The sequence below is a fragment of the Glycine max genome, chromosome 19 (assembly GCF_000004515.6).
Source record: "Glycine max cultivar Williams 82 chromosome 19, Glycine_max_v4.0, whole genome shotgun sequence".
Classification (NCBI taxonomy): Eukaryota; Viridiplantae; Streptophyta; class Magnoliopsida; order Fabales; family Fabaceae; genus Glycine; species Glycine max.
Window position 1 is genome coordinate 4,810,812 of NC_038255.2, and position 15,414 is coordinate 4,826,225.

A 15,414-nucleotide genomic window follows, 5' to 3' on the forward strand; every position below is an offset into this window, starting at 1 on the left:
ATGATCATGTACAGACAAATTGATTGTCTGGAAGTGATTGGCTACTCCGACTCAGACTTTGCTGGTTGCGTTGATTCACGAAGATCAACATCTGGTTATATTTTTATGTTAGCCAGTGGAGCTGTATCTTTGAGAAGTGCCAAACAAACCTTGACTGCTACTTCCACTATGGAGGCTGAGTTCGTTTCTTGTTTTGAGGCTACCTCGCATGGTGTATAGTTGAAGAGTTTCATGTCTGGCCTAAGAGTTGTGGACTCTATTTCTAGGCCATTAAAGTTGTATTGTGACAACTTTGCTATAGTGTTTATGGCTAAAAACAACAAAAGTGGAAGTCGAAGTAAGCACATCGACATCAAGTACTTAGCCATAAGAGAACATGTTAAAGAAAAGAAAGTGGTCATTGAACACGTCAACACTGAGTTAATGATTGTTGATCCTTTAACTAAAGGCATGCCACCAAAGAATTTTAAGGATCATGTAGTACGAATGGGACTTGGTTCCATGATGTAATTTCATTGTACGTACATTTGTTATTTTCAATGAAACTCTTATTCAATTAGATATTTTCTCATATGGTTTTGTGCACATATTTATTTATTTCGAGAAAAATCATTCGGTTTAGATATAGAATAAACATATGGTTTATTCATTAAGTTGAGAGCTAGTGTTGAGAGACTTGATATATTGTGGTACATGGAAGATACTACTCATCATCAGAGGACCTATCGCCATGACTCATATATTATGTTTCTTGTTATGGTTGATGTTGGGTTAAATGGACCAAGTGGGAGAATGTTGGAAGCACACGTTACATTCACATTGCACGTTCTCTTTATATTTTATTATTTTGGAAAATTTAGTTATTTTGAATCTGGTCCATTTTCCATCCACATTCAACCCATATCTTTGCAAATATATTTGCAACCACCTTCAGTAACAAATCATGTACCCGTCCTTTATCCCACGTACTGATAACTTCCTATCTCACGTTCTGATAACAAGTTGAGCTCTGTGATGGACAGACTCTATAAATAGGATGGGGTGCTCTCAGTTTTGTATCACCAAACTCAGTTCTCTATTAAAAAAAAAATACACCATCTATTCAGAGTGAGTAAGGGTCTGGAAGAACAAAACTGTCTTTCAGGTTCGTGTGTGCACCGCTTCCCGTTCAATTTGCAATGGCTGGAGGTATGCTCGTAATATTTTTAATTTCCACTGTTTGATCTAAATATGTCATTTAAATTGATTTGCATGTTTAGATCAGTATATGTATATTTTTACATACCCGTGGTCTCAACCTGGTTTGCAATATAGATATCCAATATACAGATATCATAAGCTGCATCATTGCATGAACATAAACACAATGCAATAGATAACTTATATATGTTTAAAATATAACAACCACTTCCAACAGAAACATATTTTTTGCTTAACAAAGCAACAAATTCAAGAGAAGAAAATCAATGAACTATCACAGTACTTCTTGGCGGGGGAAAAATAGCACTTTAATCTAATTTTTTTTAAGCAGCACTTCCCAAATCACTTTGTCCAAGTTAATGTGTGAAAGACCACCTAGTTTGGTGCCCTCCTCTGCCTTCTTCTTCAACTCCATGACCTTTTGCCTCATCTTCTTTCCTTTCTCTCCCTCCATCAATTCATTGACCTGTTTCTCCACCTCCTCTCTCTTCGCATTGGTGTTAATTTCAATCCCAATGCCCCATTCTTTGCAAATGTGTCTACAGTTAGTTGGCTGATCAGCAAAAAGTGGCCAACACAGCATTGGCACACCAGCACAAATGCCTTCAATTGTTGAGTTCCATCCACAATGAGTCAAGAATCCACCAATTGAAGGGTGGTTCAGCACTTCCTCTTGTGGACACCAGCTTGCTATTAGGCCTCTATCTAAAGTTTCATTGACAAACTCAGATGATAAAATCATTGAGCCACCCACGACAAGGTCAGGCCTAATGATCCACAAAAAGGGTCTCTTGCTGTTGGCCAAACCCCAAGCAAACTCCAAAAGTTGCTCTGGAGACATAACTGTGATGCTACCAAAGTTCACATAAACAACAGACTTTGGTTCCTTGGATTTAAGCCATTCAAGATACTCAGTATCTTCCTTCCAAAGATTGGAACCTAGAGAAGCCAAGTGATTCTGTGGACTTTGGTTTAAAAATGAAGGGAGAGGGCCAATGGGGTAAAGAGAAGGGAACATAGAGGTGAGAGCATTCAGTACATCACTCTCAAGTTCAGCAAAAGTATTTAAAATAATAGCAGAACTTCTTTGCATATTATCTCCTTCTTCAATGAGAAATTTTAACAAGAAGTCATTTGGATCTGTGGTCCTTATAAAGGTAGGCAGGTCCTTCAGTTTAAAGTTTTTCATTCCTGGTATCCAGTCCACTTTTGTGTCCAAATACCCATTTGTCAAATAACTCTTATCTGCAGTCATAATTACAAAATACAATTGCTCCAATTAAGTTCCATATATCATACACATACGTAATATACAAACCAGCAATTTCTGCATTACCATGTATCCATTGGTAACAACAACTAGATATAACATTAAGATCGAAAACATCAAAATAACATTAACAAGGACTTTGATGCCTTCAATTATTATTTCGATGTATATTAAGCATTCGATTGCTCTTACCTAATGGATACTGTGATTCACGGTAGAATTTCTTGGATTTGATTTCTATAAATTAGGTAAAGCTTAGTCTGTGATGGGAAAATCAATGGTCAATATTCCAACACACGCATAAGTTGTTATGCATTAACATATAATATCGATTCATCGTTATGGATTATATATGATTACTTATTTCACATATACTTAATTATAGAGAGGGAGAGATTAAATGGATACCTTTGAGTGGTATGAGACCCTTATCAAAAAGAGAACGGTAGTGCAAAATAGACATTAAGGCACAAGCACTGACCGGTGAAAATAGAGCAATAGGAAGTGAAAGTTCTTCAGCAGCTTGTATAGTAAAAAGCATGGAACAATCAGAAACCAAGCAAGTAACTGGAGGTACAAGGCCAGCAGTGGAAGAATCCTGAAGACGAGCAAGAAGATCGCGAAAGGGTACGAGCATCTTCTCTCTCACTGATTTAGCAAGAGACACTGCGTCTTCAGTGACATCACCATCACCATATGTGGGGGGAAGACTATCTGGTATGGTCTCAAAATGAAAGTCTTGAAGGCCATCAAGGGCTTTAGGACCCCTTGAGTTGAGCAAGCGTTTAATGTTGTATTCAGTGTGGACAAAGGTTATGTGAAAGCCTCTCAGATGAAGCAGCTTTGCTAATCTGAACAATGGGTTGATATGGCCTTGAAGTGGATATGGTGTCAACAGTGCATGTGGCTTTCTCTCTGTAGAGTTACTCATCTCAGATGAAGGTTATGAGAAAGCCTCTCAGATGAAGCAGCTTTGCTAATTTGAACAATGGGTTGATATGGCCTTGAAGTGGATATGGTGTCAAGTGGCTTTTTCTTGTGGTGTACAACAAGGGATGAGCTTGCATGTACTTTATAATAGGGACAAATATTGACTTTTTTCCCAAACTACATCTGCCTCCTATCTTTACCAACTACAAATGTTCTTTTCCTAAAATTTCTCAATATACACCTACCTCTTTGTTGCTGCATGGAAAAGTCGGGTTTGGCCACAGACTTATGCACTGGCCTTTTTTTAAAAAAATTATTTTGTACGTTTAAATATTTATTTTTATTTAAATTGTTAAAATAATATAAATATTATATTGTATAAATATATTTTTAATTGATTTTAAAAATACTTTTTTGTTAAAATAATTTTTTAATAAGAAAATAATATTATTAAATATAATTACTTATCTTGAATTGTTTAATTTATATAAGATAATTTGTAGGTGAATATTTTTTTAAAATCTGAATTTGTCTAATAATATATTTGCTCAAGTAAAAAAAATTAAAACTTTTATTATTATTAAAGTAATATTTTTTGTTAAAACTTTTAATATTATTAAAATAATATTTTATTATTAAAAATTAAAACTTTTTAAAATAATTGTTTTAATATTATTAAAATTATTATTATTTTAAATAATTATTAAAATTGAAAGAAAATGAAAATTTTAATATTATTATTTTAATAAAATTATTTTAATTATATTAATATTTTTAAAATAATTATTTTTTATTTAAAAATTAAAAATTTTAATATTATTAAAATTGTCTAATAATATATTTGCTTTATTAAAAAAATTAAAGGTTTTTAAAATAATTATTTTCCCCAATTTTTTATTAAAATAATTTTTATAATTTTTTAAGAGATATATATAGAGAAAGGAAAATAAAAAATTGAGAAAATTATAGTGTAATTGTTTAGTTACGATGTATATTTTTTTTTGCTAAATTTATGCGTCGTTGAAATTTTTGTTTTGTTATGTACATTAATTAAAAAATGAGAATATTAGTTAGTAGCATTGAAACAAATTAAAAAATACGGTGAATAAATAATTGATAGTTTGATACACAAAATTAAATAATGCAGTAACTGAGATGATAAACGAGAATAACGAAACGTACTAAAATACAATTGCAACACAAATATTACGAAACTAATGATAGTCTAAAAGATGTTGTGTAGGAGGCATGTCGTCTTCCATTTGGATTACTGGTTAGCTAAAAATAGCTGAAATTTCTAATGAGCAGAATTGTTTCCAATAGTTGGATTGTACTAACACCTTTAGCACGTCGTCATCATTTTTCAATTCTTTTATTTCATATTCGATTAAATTTTTTGAATACTTAGCATGAACTAGTTGTCAAAAGAACAATTGTCTCACCAATAGTGATTCGTGAATTCTATAAGGGGGAACCCCCATAGGTGCAACTTGCTTGATTAAATCCTTGAGTTTGTTCATGTTACATCCTGAAGGATTGTCAAATCGATCTTATTGGATTTGTTCCAGTTTAGGAATAACCCAAAATCCCACCTTGGCGTTGTTGTAATACATAATTGCATCATGAGTAGGAGTGATAGTGGATTGAAGCAGGTTGAGTATACCATCTGATGTCCTATTGATGGTACATAATAATTCTATAGGGCCAACACATGAGTAATGCTCAATGCACATTAACATTGTGTAAACATAATCGTCATTTTTGAATTGTAGAGATTGAAAAAAAATTGTTGACCTGCATCTATGAATAGTTGTTGGTAGTAGATTTCATCCACTAATTGAGTGTTGGTTAGCTGAAGAGTGTTGTGCATTCTACTCTTGAGTGTATCAAAAGAACAATCATTAGAAACTCATATTGGTGTTGGAGTGAGACTTTAAAAATAAACACCTGTTTGGTTGTGAGTGATTGATCCATTTGGAAAAATGAAGGCTAATCTCGAGTTAGCAATGGTCTGACTGCTTGTTTCTGCCAAAAATGACATAGTAATAAGATTGAATTTGGTTTGTGAAAGTATGTTGTATGAAATTGTGTGTTTATATTGAGGGTGTTTTGTGTTATTTATAGTTGTATGAGCACTTTTCCTCGTTGATGTGTATTGGAATCTCATGAGATTAGAATTGTGTTCCTGCTAAAGGCTTCTATGGAATCCAATGTTTCTTTTCCCTGGTAATTGATGCGGTAGAAAAAGAGATTGAGTTATCCATTTCATGTTAGTTTTGTTGGTGAGACGTTTAATTTTTTAGAGACGTGTGCAAATTGCAGAGTGTTGTCGATTTGGACTGTGATTTTTCCCTTGTAATTAATGTAGCAAACATCCAATATAATTTAAAGAGAAAAAAGATATTATGAGCTGTCCATTTTATGTCAATTGTGCTGGTGAGACATTTTATTTTTTAGAGGCATGTGCAAATTGTAGAATGTTGTCAATTTCAACTATGATTTTTCCATTGTAACTAATGCAGCAGACATCCATTATAATTTTAAGAGTGAAATAAAGAGATTATGAGTTATCCATTTTATGTTAGTTTTGCTGGTGAGACATCTAATTTTTTGAAATAGTCTAGTGTAAATTGCAAAGTGTAAATTACAAAAAAAAAAATCATTATGTAAAATGACCACTGAACACGGACATAATACACTACATGAAAACCTCAAAGCAGAAACAACTAAGACGTGAATCATCCCTAGATTACCAATCCTGTTTGAATATTGTTTCATGGGATAGACACATGTTACTTCCTTCGGGCTCGGAAGAGGAATCAATATCATTACCATAGTTTTTGACCCAACAAGTCTCGTATTCATCTCATAAGTCCTCAATATTGGAGGTTGAACCATGTTAGTTGCTTGGTGGGTTATTATTGTCATAGATTATGTCAAATAACTCCACAAATGGTAGTGATGGGTTGTTGTAAAAAATGTTAAACATTTGTCGAATATCAGCATCATCTCGTAGAATAAAAGATGTATACCTATAACGTTATCCTGACTCAAATATAGGGCACTGAAAGTGGAGATGTTGGATATGTTGTTGTGGTTCAATGTTTAGTTTTTGGTGAACAAGTTTAAGCAATTGTGTAAAGGTTATGGCCTTGTTGACCATGAAAGTTTTTGTGTTGTTACTAACGAATTTGTAGCAAATCCAAATTCTCCAAACTCAATGTCTTAGAGCATAACTCTCTAAAAAAGAAACTAAATTCAATTAATGTCTCACAAACTTTCTTCCGTAGAACACCACGTATTGCAAGTGGGAGATAACGATGTAAAAACACGTGGGAATCATGACATTTCATCCCAGATATTTTTCCATCTTGGACATCTATGCATCGAGAAATATTGGATGAATAACCATCAGGAACCTTTAAATCCACTAAAAATTGGCAAAAAACGTGTTTTTCCTGAGATGACATAGTGTAACATGCATGTTGGAATGTATATTTACCTTCTTCAACCATGGTTGCATGAAGCTCAGGTCGAATACCCATACACTCTAGATCAAAACGAGACTTTATACTATCTTTTGTCTTCCCTTCAAGATTCATTAGTGTTCCTATTATGTTGTCACAAACATTTTTTTAATATGCATGACATCTAAATTATGTCGTAACTTCAGACATTTCCAATAAGGCAATTAAAAAAATACTTTTCTTCTTCCAATTCCCAGACAATTGAATCTTTCCTCTCCTCTTTTTTTTTCATATTTACCAAACTTCACCTAACATTTAAAAAAATATTAGAATTTAATATAAAATGATATATATATATATATATATATATATATATATATGTTCAATGATACTGGATCTTTAAATATTTTAAATTAGAATTTAACTAAACTTATGTATAATTATGATCCTTTTTCACCTAATAAAATGCCAATTATTAATTTTTTTAAAATGATTAATATTACATAATTTTGCATTATCTTTTATTGATAATAATGTAAATTAGGGGAGAACATTCTCTGCAACCACTCTTTGGTGTCCACATTTCTATACTTATTCTACCTTTTATAACTACCTAGTATTAATTTTTTTTCATATATTTTTTTAATCTTTTAACTTCTAATTATTATTATTATTATTATTATTATTATTATTATTATTTAAACAAAATAAAGAGGCACAAATATTTTAATTTGATCTATGCGTTATTCTTCTGTCAATAATTTTAAAGTTGAATTTTGAATGAATTTGAATTAATATAACTTAATTTCACCGGATAGGTAGTTAAATTTTATTAGGCTATCAATATATTATGGTTAAAGATTTAGTATGATAAGTAAATTTAAAATTTTATTGCGCAGACAAGATTTAAATTTATTTATTATACAATTAATTATAATTCTAATTATTATAAAATGCTTGAAAAGTTAAAATTTGGGTTAGATTTATCTTTTATTATATAATTAATTATAATTCTAAAAATTATAAAATTTTAAAAAAATTCAAATTATGGGTAGAGAATCTTATCTCCTATGAGGCTCTAACATATTGTGGCTAGATAGATTTAGTACGCTGGCAATAGACTATGGTGAAAGGGTTAGTATAATAAGCAAGTTTAAAAATTTATTACGCTAACAAGTATTAAATTTATTTATTATATAATTAATTATAATTCTAATTATTATAAATTTTTTGAAAAGTTTAAATTTTGGTTAAAGTTATCTTTTATCATATAAGTAATTATAATTCCAACTGTTATAAAATTAAAAAAATAAATAAATTTTGGTTAGAGAGTCTTACCTTTTATTATATAATTAATTATAACTATAAATATTATAATTTTTTTAAAAAAATTGGTTTTCAACTGAGTCAAATAATATTGTGTGATTTATATAGGTAATCTCATTTAATGGAATACGATTTTGTTTTTATTGTTATTATTTGTTGTATTATAAAATTTAAGAATTGAATTTGATATGCAATTCACAAGTTAAAATATAGTTATGTTAATTTTATAATTTTATTTAAATAGATAAATATAATAGATAATTAAACATATAAATTAATATAACTAAGTTGTTGTCGTTAATTTTATTTAAAGAGTGTAAACTAATAAATTAATATACACGGTTAATGGTTGTCAATTGAAATTTAGGTTAAGCAATTAAAAATACTAACCTGGTCAAAATGTTGATATTGTTCAATTATATCATCCCCGGACAATGGTTTAGGGGCAAATTGTTTTTCTTTCTTGCCATCAAATGCTTTTGCATTATTTCTCCAAGAATGATCATGTGGCAAAAATCGATGACTTCCCATATAAGAAAATTTTCCTCCATTTAGTAACCATGAAGACCATGTATCCATGTTACAACAAGGACAAGCATATCGCCCTTTAGTGCTCCATCCTGATAGATTTTCATATGGCGGAAAATCATTAATAGTCCATAAAATTGATGCATATAACCTAAACGTTTCTTTGGTTGATGCATCATATGTCACTACACCTTTCTCCCATAATTCCTTCAGCTCTTCAATTAAAGGTTGTAAATACACATCAATATCATTTCCAGGAGCCGTAGGACCTGGAATAAGTAGTGACATCATGAAAAAAAAGGATCTTTCATGCACATCCAAGGCGGAAAGTTATAAGGAACTAAAACTATTGGCCAAATACTATTTGAAGAGCTCATAATTCCAAAGGGATTAAAACCATCACTAGCTAATCCAAGCCTTACATTACGTAGATCCGTCGCAAAAGATGGATATTTTGAGTCAAGAGTTTTCCAAGTAATTGAATCAGCTAGATGTCTCAATTGCCCATCTTCAATTTTTCTCTCTTTGTGCCACCTCATCTCTGTAGCAATTTGTGAAGTCATATATAACCTTTGTAACCTTGGTGCTAGAGGAAAATATCGCAAAACCTTGTGGGGTAATTTTTTATTTGGATCTTTATAACGAGAAGTAGTACAAGTTGGACAAGATGTAAATTCCAAATAATTAATCACCTCGGTAAAGGATGCAATCATTCAAGCAAGCATCTATTTTGACATAATCTAGCCCAAGTTCACGAATAAATTTTCGAGCCTCATAGTAAGACACAAGAACTTTATTTCCCTGTGGAAATGCTTTTGCCAACAAAGAAAGCAAGGCATCAATTGCTTTTCCACTCAAGCCAAAGAGACATTTGATATTCAATAGTTGAACAATAAATGATAGCTTAGAGAAGTTCTCACAACCAGGATATAGTTCTTGTTCGGCAATAACAAATAGTTTAGAAAACTTATCTTCTTCTTCGTTCACACTATTAGTGTCCGTGCCAGTTGTATAATTTATTTCCTCAGCTCCTGTGATGTTCTCAATATTCATAGCACTTCCAAGATCATGTAACATATCACGAATCCCATCATTGCAATTATTTTGATCATCATCAAATTCATCAGGCTCACTAATCACTTCTCCATGATGCTCCCATATAACATAGTCCCTTTTTATCCCATTTATGATCAAGTGTTCGTACATAACTTTCTGACCACAAAAAAGATCATTTATGCATTTTCTACAAGGACAACAAAGTAACTTTCCTTTTTCAAAACTATTGAATGCAAAATCAATAAATTCTTGAACTCCTTTGTCATATAGAGGAGTCGTCCTATCAGTTATTTGCATCCAAATTTTATTTAACTCCATATCTATTAAAGAAAAAATAGTGAAGAATGAAAAAGATGAAGAGAAATAAATTCAACTTTGTGCATTCTAATTTCTAAGGTAGTTAACATAAATAAACTCATCAATAAAAATTCACGGAAGAAATTGAAAGTTTGCTTTTCTTATCTTGGTTTGCTTTTATATATCTTTTCTAATTTTTCTCAATATCTGTTTATATTTATCTCTTTTGTTTTATTTATAACTATTATTTTATCATTTTTTATTTATTTGCTGTCATTTTATATTAACTGTTATTACTCATTATTTAATTGGTTGAAAATAAATATGTATTTTTTTAAAAAAATATTTTTAACAAAATTATGTTATAAGAAAAAATGTTAACCCAAAAATAAAATAAAAATTAAATTTTAAGTAAATAATTTGATTTTTTGTACTTTTAAAAAAAATTAATACATAATATTTATTTAGCTTAATTACAATTTAATATTTTAATGATAACTATAAATTTTATACATTAAAATAGACTCATGTAATGCACATGATAAAATAATAGTCAGACAAAATATATATTTAATAAATTAATTATGATGATAAAGTTATCTTGGTTAAGAAAATAACATTATCAACATTTAAAAAAAATTAAAAGGTAATTTATCACATTAAATTTAATGATCTGGATCTATTTTTTCTTTTAAACCGACTAAAAGTCTAGTTTTATTTTTTATTTAATTATCTAAATTTATGATTATTTTTAGATGATTTTTGAACTTAGTACACTTTAAGAGTTCAATGCAGTTGTATATATACACACACATGCTATATATATATGTATGTATGTATGTATGTGTGTGTATATATACACATATATAAAGTATCTTATTTTTTTTATGCTTTTATAGTATTTAATGTTTTCTTTCATTTTTTATACAATTTTATTAGTCATCTCTTTATATAGTTTGTCTTATAAGAGTATTTTTAACAATCATATTTATCTTTGTGTAAAATTTAAATTAAATCTTTGTATTAGAGAAAACACAAAATAACTACTAATGATCATATTCACTTCAAGTATTAAAAGCAAATTCAACTCCCACAATTGTAGTTGCTTTTGTTTGTTTTTTTTTAATTTAAACTTAATATAATACTTCATAGTTTTCCCTTGAGTTAATCAAATTTTGAAAATTCCTTGTAATATGGAGGCATGTACCATACATGACTAACAACTTATAGTGGCAAACTAAGGAAAATTTATCCACCAAATTATAGTTTTTTTGGACTTAAATATATTTTTGGTCCTGGATAAATTAACAGATTTTATTTTTGGTTTCTAATAAAATTATTTTTTGCGTTAAATCTCTAATAAAATAAGAAAATAAATTTTTTGTCCTTGTTTTTTGTTTTAATCCTTCTAATATATCTATTTTTTTGTTTTTGTCTCTATAGTATGTAGATCATTTTCTATTAGTCTCTATCGAGTATTTTTTCAACGGGACTAATAGAAAATGAACAAAATTTTATAAGGACTAAAATAAAATAATAGTAACTAAAAATAAAATTTTTGTATTACTAGGAACTCGATGAAAAAAATCATTAGAAATCCAAAATAAAATTTAACTAATTTATTATGGACTAAAACATACTTAAACTTTTTTATGAAATTAGAACTATGTCTTGCCTCATTAGTAAAAAAATTCTTCATGAGTGCTCCCATTCATGCTAATTAATGAAATAATTTAATCTTATGAATGTTTGTTGCAAATGGAAATATTCTGTTTGTTTTAAAGATCACGTGGACCCTATTCTTTGTTCCTTCCATTTGCTCATTCAATCCCCTCTTTCTACGTCTGATTCCATCACTCAATCGTGCAATATTATCTGGATCCATTAGATAAAGGAGGAAGTTATAATTTTCCCATTATTAATTAACCTCTCTCATCCACTAATAAACCATTAGTTCTCTTAACAAGTTTTAAAAATAATTATAAAAAAAAAACTCAACTATAACCTTGCACCTACGTACATACAAACCATAAACACCCACACAAAGAAGTTACCTTCCCTCATAGTGAAGAAGAAGGAGAAAATAATGTCAAAGGTTGAAGGTTCCAAGTACGAGGAACTTAGAATGCAGAGAATTTCAGAGAATCAAGCAAAAATAGAAGCTTTAGGATTGTCCAAATTGGTCACCATTTTCAAGGATAAAATTCAAAAAGCTAAGAAAAAGGATAAAAAGAAGGCCAACGATGATGTTGAAGACTACGTACCTGAATATGAAAGGGGACTTGGATCAAAGTCTTCAAATATTACGTGGATGACAAACCTGATGAGTTTGTTGCTACAAATGATCTTGAGTCACGGAAAAGAAAGGTAACTCTTGAAATTTTTTTAATATAATGCTACAAGTGAAAATTACTTTCTTGATTTATTACAATTATAGTTTATATTATACACAAGTTTAACTTGTATTTTATTTCTTATTTTTATGATTAATCATTGTAATTGATAGGTGATGAAATCATCGATATTGAGTTCTAAAAGAGTTTATAATGATTCATCCATACACCACTCTCTTGATAAAGAAGTGAAGGAGTCTTTACCTAATAATGCATCTCATGCCTCAGAATTTACCAATGTAGAACAAGTTGAATCAAACGCAGGTACCTTTATAGAATAATCTTTAATAAAAAATTATCATTAAAAATGTTATAACTTATCTTATTTATTTTAGGCGAGCATGTCATAAAGAAGGGACGTGGGCATACAATAAATGCAAAATTCCAAAAGAAAAAAGAAAATCTTATGGCAAAGGGAAAAAATATCGACATCCAATTTCCTCCACCATTTTATAAGATTTGCAAAAAACATGCAAAATATTTCAAGTCTGAGGCACAAGTGTGTATTCGTCAGAAAGCTCCTTTACAAGTTAATGGTTGGAGTGAAATTAGTAAGGATGATGTAGATGAAATGTGGTGACATATGAAGGTCAGTATATAATTAGATCAATTATATTAAATATATTTATATATTTGAATATTAGTTATGTCTTCAAATTGGATTGATAATGTATCTTGATAGTATTTAATTTTTTCTTTTTTTGATGAAAACGTATGATATAAGGATGCTTTTAGTTTATCTGACGAGGTGAAAGAATATGCAATGAAGCAAATTCAATCTCAATACAAAAATAAGCTTTATCATTTACATCAAGATTATCTTAAAGAAAAAGGTAGACCAAAATACGTATCTCCAGAAGATTGGAATTGGCTAATTAAAAACAAGTGGAGTGGTTCAAAATTTTAGGTAAATTTATTTTATTATTTTGAACAAATTTTTTTAATAGGTTTATACTTATAATATAAAATCATTTATACTTTGATTTAGGAAAGAAGCTTGACAAAAAAAGCTAATCGAAGCAAGCAAGAAATAAAATCAATTATTGGCACAAAATCAATTGTGCAAAAGGCATTTGAAATGATAACATCTTTTAATATTTTATATTCATTTTCTTATAAGTTATATAATAATAACTCATTTTTTATTTTGTCATTTTTTTATATGATATATGAAAGTTTGGTGAAATTTATATAAAGACATCATACATTAGATTATATTATTTTTATATTATTTAATTTGTCTTTTACTATATTTAATTTTAATAGAAAGAATATTCAAAATCTGGTGAATGACCAGATGCTGTGGAAGTTTGGAAGGCCACGCTCATTAGATCTAATGGAACTTGGTGCATTCCAAAAGGAGAAGAAGTCATGGTAAAGAAAAAATTCATTTTAAAGTCTTGATGTCAATATTAGAATTAAAGACATTAATTGTATTATGATATCATATCTAGTTGTATTTTTATGAAATTTTTTTCTTTCCATTTGTCAACTAATAATGTGAAGATTTTAATGTATTTATGAAAATTATACATACTTTTTTCACATTGGACAGGAAGCTTTAGAGAATGTGGGTGATGTATATCAAGAGGAAATTCAAAAGCTCTTGTACCACTAGTTGAACATTTTGCCATGATATTAGGAAGAAAGTCAAACCATTCTTTAGGTGTTGGTAGTGCATCAATAACAAAGAAGTTTTCACACAAACAAATTATTCAAAATCAACTTGAAAATGCACAAAATCGAGCAAATAATTTGGAGTTGAAAGTGCAAAAGTTAACAAATATTATAAAAAAGCAAGAGGATGTCATTATCCAACTTCATATTGAAGTACAATCCCAACGAGAGTTGATTGAAACTAATCGAGAACAAATGAAGCAAAATCTTGAGAATGAAGTGAAGCGCCAAATTGTAGGCATATTGGAAGAACTGTCAACCTCTGAATCACCTACTAACTCAAGTGCTCAGGTTAGTAATACATAGCTCTTTTATTGAAGATTTTCTTTTAGACTTATTATGTGGTCATTTTTCTAAAACCAAAATATCATTTTTATTTTTATCTGATTTATTTTTTTATATTTATTTACAGGATTGAAACGTACGAAGATACTACTTATTGTAGGCATATTCGAAAGAATTGTCGAAATCACCTACTTGGTGCTTTATTATTTTTATGAGAATCTAAATATTGTATTAATGTATTTGATTTATGTATTTTTGGATACTACTCTTTTAGTTTATCGTTCAACATGTAGTGACTTTGTTATATTTTAATGTAAACTTTAATTTATTTGATTTTTTTACTTTTATTTCAATGATAATTATTCCATCATTTAAAAATAATTTTCAATCATTATTGATATATTTAAAAGATAATAGTGATAATAAAACAATATTTTATTTTAAAATAGTAATAAAAATCATACTAATTACAATTAGTAACTAGTTGTGACGAAAAATTAACACTAATAATAACATTTTATCATTAATTATTTTGTCATTATAAACTCTTATAGGACATTGGTGACAATTATATAAAAATATTAGTGACGATATTTGTTTTCACAATAAAATAGTATTTTTGTGACAATAAAAAATATTGTCACTATTATAATAGTGACTCACATATTAGTGACGACTGGTGACAAATCAAAATATTGTCACTAAATATTTCTAGTGACGATTTTTAAAGGTTTTAGTCACAACTTTATTCATTACAAAAGATATATTTTCTTGTAGTGGTGCCTCATTAGTGTTGCAGATTTGGCCGTTGTAGTAAGCAAAAACATATGCAGTTGGGTGACACATTGTGGTAGGGATTGAGATGAAAATTTGAAAATGCTACGGATGTCTTTAGGTGTAGTGGTATTTAGAGAATTTGCTCATAGTTATGTGAGTCACTAGTTAACAGGGCATTTAGATAAGCGAGTAAATGAGCACTTAAGCA

The 15,414-nt window shown here is 29.2% G+C and overlaps 1 protein-coding gene across 1 annotated transcript; it reads right to left on the reverse strand.

Annotated features, from left to right (window-relative positions):
• Positions 1–1,288: 1,288 nt before the first annotated feature.
• LOC100798148 (7-deoxyloganetin glucosyltransferase) lies at positions 1,289–3,518 on the reverse strand. Its single transcript, XM_006603871.4, has 2 exons — positions 2,879–3,518; positions 1,289–2,445 (listed from the first exon to the last, which is right to left on the reverse strand). The coding sequence occupies exons 1-2, from the start codon at positions 3,399–3,401 to the stop codon at positions 1,514–1,516; spliced, it is 1,455 nt and encodes a 484-aa protein (XP_006603934.1). The 5' UTR covers positions 3,402–3,518; the 3' UTR covers positions 1,289–1,513.
• Positions 3,519–15,414: the final 11,896 nt, after the last annotated feature.

Excerpts from the sequence above, each read along its gene's own strand:
- LOC100798148 (XM_006603871.4), bottom strand. The coding sequence starts at position 3,401 with ATGAGTAACTCTACAGAGAGAAAGCCACATGCACTGTTGACACCATAT. Across the intron at positions 2,446-2,878 it reads GGGTCTCATACCACTCAAAG|ATAAGAGTTATTTGACAAAT; the intron begins GTATCCATTTAA and ends TTATGACTGCAG.